This window comes from Stegostoma tigrinum, chromosome 4, assembly GCF_030684315.1.
Source record: "Stegostoma tigrinum isolate sSteTig4 chromosome 4, sSteTig4.hap1, whole genome shotgun sequence".
NCBI classification, from domain to species: Eukaryota; Metazoa; Chordata; class Chondrichthyes; order Orectolobiformes; family Stegostomatidae; genus Stegostoma; species Stegostoma tigrinum.
Window position 1 is genome coordinate 81,230,586 of NC_081357.1, and position 6,000 is coordinate 81,236,585.

Here is a 6,000-nt window from a genome sequence, read left to right on the forward strand (position 1 = left end):
AATTAGAGATTTGAACCACTGGGGGCAGAAAAAGTTGGCTGGGTTTACATAATTGGGTCTCAGGAATATATGACGCAAAAGATGGGCTTGGAGATTACCACAGACAGCTGTGCAAAATCAGAGCATTTTCTATTATGTACTAGTCAGACACTTGAAACACTGGAAAACAACAGTGCAATAGCTACTGCATTTAGAAAGTGGCACTTCAAGTTGTACAGGTGGGCCCCAGCCAATGCTTCACCACACTGAAGATGGAGAAAATCTCTGGGGACTAATTTGAAAAACGAACGCACAGTTTTTATCTGCAAGTAATGAATCAATTGACTGTGGAGCAATTCCACCTGCCCAGCAAAACATCAGTCCATCTGTTTGAGGCTGGGTGCAACGACTCATTTCAAGCTAACAAGACTGCAGGAAAGGCGATCTGACAGGCCTTGCAGAAGGCTGCAGAAATTATTTAAGAATTGTCAGGTGTACCAGTGGGCAGATGCATAAGGGACAACCACATGTAAACCTAGCCACCCAAACTGCAGCCAGACTGAAGTAATCCAGGACCCATCACTGGTGGGATTTTCTCATGCTAGGCACTGCAGGGAACCATGTAATTAATTAGTGGTTGGTAACTAGAAAGGGGTTTACTATTGAAGTAGGAATACTATTCTTATATGATGATACACTGTCAACATTAGACAACGGCTAACATTATGGCCACCCTTCTCTACACACCAAAGGTACCTTGGAAAGGAAGGGAAGGATAGGGAAAATAGTAGAAGCTTCTATTTACAGTGGGGTAGTTTAGGATGCCTTCCAACATCTGGAGGTTTGGCCACCCCAAAGATCAGGAAGGAATCCTCAACACAAAATTAGCTTATGTGGATAAACCCTGGCTAAAAGGAGAGACTGGAAGAGTTTAAAAATATATTTAATTGTTGCAAGCTGTTAGCTGTGGATACACTTACAACGGTACAAAATTGTTAGTTAAACAATACACAGGACCATTTGTTCCAGGAGCCGTTTTATCAGTAAGATAGCAAGGAACAGTAATGATAATGATAATGCTCACAGCTACACAAACAAGTTCTTCAAGGACCGCAACTTTCCCCCCACAGTGATCGAGAACGCCCTTGACCGCGTCTCCCGCATTTCCCGCAACACATCCCTCACACCCTGCCCCTGCCACAACCGCCCAAAGAGGATCCCCCTCGTTCTCACACACCACCCCACCAACCTCCGGATACAACGCATCATCCTCCGACACTTCCGCTATGTACAATCCGACCCCACCACCCAAGACATTTTTCCATCCCCACCCCTGCCTGCTTTCCGGAGAGAATACTCTCTCCGTGACTCCCTTGTTCGCTCCACACTGCCCTCCAACCCCACCACACCCGGCACCTTCCCCTGCAACCGCAGGAAATGCTACACTTGCCCCCACACCTCCTCCCTCAGCCCTATCCCAGGCCCCAAGATGACATTCCACATTAAGCAGAGGTTCACCTGCACATCTGCCAATGTGGTATACTACATCCACTGTACCCGGTGTGGCTTCCTCTACATTGGGGAAACCAAGCGAAGGCTTGGGGACCGCTTCGCAGAACACCTCCGCTCAGTTCGCAATAAACAACTGCACCTCCCAGTCGCAAACCATTTCCACTCCCCCTCCCATTCTTTAGATGACATGTCCATCATGGGCCTCCTGCACTGCCACAATGATGCCACCCGAAGGTTGCAGAAACAGCAACTCATATTCCGCTTGAGAACCCTGCAGCCCAATGGTATCAATGTGGACTTCACCAGCTTCAAAATCTCCCCTTCCCCCACCGCATCCCAAAACCAGCCCAGTTCGTCCCCTCCCCCCACTGCACCACACAACCAGCCCAGCTCTTCCCCTCCACCCACTGCATCCCAAAACCAGTCCAACCTGTCTCTGCCTCCCTAACCTGTTCTACCTCTCACCCATCCCTTCCTCCCACCCCAAGCCGCATCTCCATCTCCTACCTACTAACCTCATCCCACCTCCTTGACCTGTCTGTCTTCCCTGGACTGACCTATCCCCTCCCTACCTCCCCACCTATACTCTCTCCATCTATCTTCTTTTCTCTCCATCTTCGGTCCGCCTCCCCCTCTCTCCCTATTTATTCCAGAACCCTCAGCCCATCCCCCTCTCTGATGAAGGGCCTAGGCCCGAAACGTCAGCTTTTGTGCTCCTGAGATGCTGCTGGGCCTGCTGTGTTCATCCAGCCTCACATTTTATTATCTTGGATTCTCCAACATCTGCAGTTCCCATTATCTCTGTACACAAACAGGTTGTTTACCTCTGAGCCTCGAAAGTAATTAAAACACCAAGGACAATATACAGAGGAGGATGATTTATGTATACATCCCAATATAAACTGTTATATTAAAACAAATTGTAGCCTGTTGTGCAATTAGACCTGATGGTACATAAATGCTCTCATATTAATCGTAGATTACAATTAGACAGGTATATCCATGTATTGACTGGTCAAGTGTACTCATATTTTATGCATGATGTAAACCTAATCAACAATAGCAATTGAGTTTAGATAACTGTAGACCTCAATTGCTATATATGAATTTCTTGTAAAATGAATTCAAGAGGATAGCTGCTTCTATAACCTTTCATCCAGGGTCTCCAGCATGATATTTGCAGATACTTTGAAGTCACTTGTCAAAGCTAGTAATAAAGGTCATTTTAACACTCCGTCTGATCACTCTGCAGATAAAGGAGAGAGAATGGCATGGCAACTATCACCTTGGAGTATTATTGAGTCAAATAGTATAGAACCAGACCCTTCAGTCCAAATAGTCTATGTCCAACAGATATTCTAAACTGAACTAGTCCCATTTGCCTGTGCTTGACCCATAGCCCTCTAAATCTTTTCATGTATTTGTCCAAATGTCAGTCAAGTGTTATAAGTGTACCTGCCTCTGGCAACTCAATCTATACACATATTACATGGTGTATGAAAAAAATGACCCCTCGGGTTCCTTTTAAATTTTTCCCCTCTTGCCATAAACCTCTAGTTTTGGACTCAGCTACCCTTGGGGAAAGATGACCTTAGGTACTCACCTGCCCCATGCCCCTCATGATTTTAAGTGCGAGTGACTAAGCAAATCTGGGGGGTGTGCCGGGGGTGGGGGTGGGGGTGGGGTGGGGTTAGAAGAGGAAGAGTGGGTAGAAAAGGGTGATCACTATTGAGGGAGTGGGTAGTTATGAGGAAGAGGGAATTACTATCAACGTGTTAGTAAAGGGAAGCGTGATCACTGTTGCTGTGAAGTGTCGAGGATGGGGTGATTATCATAGGGACATCAAGTTGGGGGAAGGGCAATCACTGTCAGGGTGTGGGGCATGGTTGGGGAGATGAGTGTTTATACTAAACAAGAACTGCCAAAAATAGACTGCAAAACATACACCTGCACACAGTATCTATTGCAGTCAAAAAAGATGTGGTTTGACGTCCCTAACCATCCAGCATTGAGGGAACTGTCGAATTTCAGCATTAATCCTGTATTTTTCTGCTTCAAATATTTGTGTACTCTTCCTTAAATGATAGCCATTTCTGTTTCAAGCAATCCATTAAATTTGCCAACAATTATTTGGGTAAGAATTTCTCAACCATTCTTCCATACTGAAAATTAAAAACCAATTCACCCATCAAAACCCTTCGCGCGCGTGTGTGTGTGTGTGTGTGTGGGGTGCGGGGTGTGTGTGTTGTGTGGGTGGGGTGTATGTATGTGTGTGTGGGGGGTGTGTGGTGGGGTGTGTGTGTGTGTGTGTGTGTGTGTGTGGGTGTGTGTGTGGGGTGTGTGTGGGGTGTGTGTGGGGTGTGTGTGGGGTGTGTGTGGGGTGGTGTGTGGTGGGGTGGGTGTGTTTGTGTGTGTCTGTCTGTCTGGGGGGGGTGTGTGGTGTGGAAGTGTGTGTGTGAGAGAGGCGTGTGAGTGTGGGGTGTGCAGGGTGTGTGTGGTGTGTGGGTGGGGTGTGTGTGGCATATGTGTGTGTGTGTGTGTGTGTGTGTGTGTGTGTGTGTGTGTGTGTGTGTGTGTGTGTGTGTGTGGGGTGGGGTGTGCAGGGTGTGTGTGGTGTGTGGGTGGAGTGTGGCGTGTGTGTGCGCGTGTGCGGGGTGTGCGTGCGTGTGTGTATGTGTGGTGTGTGGGGCGTGCGTGCATGTGTGTGCGTGTGGGTGATGTGTGGGGCGTGTGTGTGTGCGTGTGCGTGGCCGTGTGTGTGTGGGAGTGGTGTGTGTGTGTGGGGAGTGCAGGGTGTGCGTAGTGTGTGGGTGGGGTGTGTGTGTGTGGGGTGTGTGGGGTGTGCAGGGTGTGTGTGGTGTGCAGGGTGTGTGTGGGGTGTGGCGTGTGTATGCGCGTGTGTGTGGTGTGCAGGGTGTGCGTGCGTGTGTGTATGTATGTGTGGTGTGTGGGGCGTGCGTGCATGTGTGTGCGTGTGGGTGATGTGTGGGGCGTGTGTGTGTGTGTGTGTGTGTGGTGTGTGTGTGGTGGGTGTGGCGTGCAGGGTGTGTGTGGCGTGCAGGGTGTGTGGGGCGTGTGTGTGCGGTGTGTGCGGTGTGTGCGCGTGTGTGGTGTGTGGGGCGTGGGGCGTGCGTGCATGTGTGTGCGTGTGGGTGATGTGTGGGGCGTGTGTGTGTGTGTGTGTGTGTGTGTGTGTGTGTGTGTGTGTGTGTGTGTGTGGTGTGTGTGTCTGTGTGGTGTGTGTGGGGTGTGTGGGGCGTGCGTGTGGTGTGTGGGGCATGCGTGTCTGTGTGTGGGGTGTGCGTGTGTGTGGTGTGCGTGTGTTTGTGGGGTATGTGGGGCGTGTGTGTCTGTTTGTGTGTGTGGTGTGTGGGTGTGTGGGTGTGTGTGGGGCGTGCGTGCGCGTGTGTGTGTGTGTGTGTCTGTGTGTGTGTGTGTGTGTGTGTGTGTGTGTGTGTGTGTGTGGCGTGCGTGTGTGTGCGTGTGTGCGTGTGGGTGATGTGTGGGGCGTGCGTGCATGTGTGTGCGTGAGGGTGATGTGTGGGGCGTGTGTGTGTGTGTGTGTGTGTGTGTGTGTGTGTGTGTGTGTGTGTGTGTGTGTGTGCGGTGTGTGGTGTGGCGTGTGTATGCGCGTGTGTGTGGTGTGCAGGGTGTGCGTGCGTGTGTGTATGTATGTGTGGTGTGTGGGGCGTGCGTGCATGCGTGTGCGTGTGGGTGATGTGTGGGTCGTGTGTGTGTGTGTGTGTGTGTGTGTGGTGTGTGTGTGGTGGGTGAGGCGTGCAGGGTGTGTGTGGCGTGCAGGGTGTGAGGGGCGTGTGTGTGCGCGTGTGTGGTATGTGGGTCGTGCGTGTGTGTGTGTGTGGTGTGTGGGGCGTGCGTGCATGTGTGCGTGTGTGGGGCGTGCGTGCACGTGTGTGCGTGTGGGTGATGTGTGGGGCGTGTGTGTGTGTGTGTGTGTGTGTGTGTGTGTGTGTGTGTGTGTGTGTGTGTGTGTGTGTGTGGGGTGTGTGTGGCGTGCGGGGTGTGTGTGGCGTGCAGGGTGTGTGTCGCGTGCAGGGTGTGTGTGGCGTGTGTGCGCGGTGTGTGCGGCGTGCGTGCGTGCGCGTGCGTGGGGGGGGTGTGGCGAGTGTGTGTGTGTGTGGGGCGTGCGTATCTGTGTGTGTGTGTGGGGTGTGCGTGTGGTGTGTGGGGCGTGCGTGTCTGTGTGTGGGGTGTGTGGGGTGTGTGTGTGTGTGGTATGCGTGTGTGTTTGTGGGGTATGTGGGGCGTGCGTGTCTGTTTGTGTGTGTGGTGTGCATGCGTGTGTGCGTGTGTGTGTGTGTGTGTGTGTGGCGTGCGTGCGCGTGTGTGTGCGCGCGCGTGTGGGGCGTGCGTGCGTGTGTGTGTGCGTGTGGGGCGTGCGTGCGTGTGTGTGTGCGTGTGGGGCGTGTGTGTGTGTGGCGTGCGTGTGGGTGATGTGTGGGGCGTGCGTGCATGTGTGTGCGTGAAGGTGATGTGTGGGGTGTGTGT

General features: G+C 51.8%; 1 protein-coding gene across 5 annotated transcripts in view; it reads right to left on the minus strand.

Moving 5' to 3' along the window:
• gtf3c2 (general transcription factor IIIC, polypeptide 2, beta) overlaps positions 1 to 6,000 on the minus strand; it is a 223,644-nt gene that overhangs the window by 15,628 nt on the left and 202,016 nt on the right. The window contains exon 19 of one of the 5 annotated variants that reach the window (XM_059645480.1): positions 1,986 to 2,737. The exons of the other annotated variants lie outside the window; for them this stretch is intronic. Coding sequence (XP_059501463.1) covers positions 2,717 to 2,737 — 21 coding nt within the window. The 3' untranslated portion in view covers positions 1,986 to 2,716. Of the gene's footprint in view, positions 1 to 1,985; positions 2,738 to 6,000 lie in introns of those variants that run through there. 5 annotated transcript variants of the gene reach the window in all.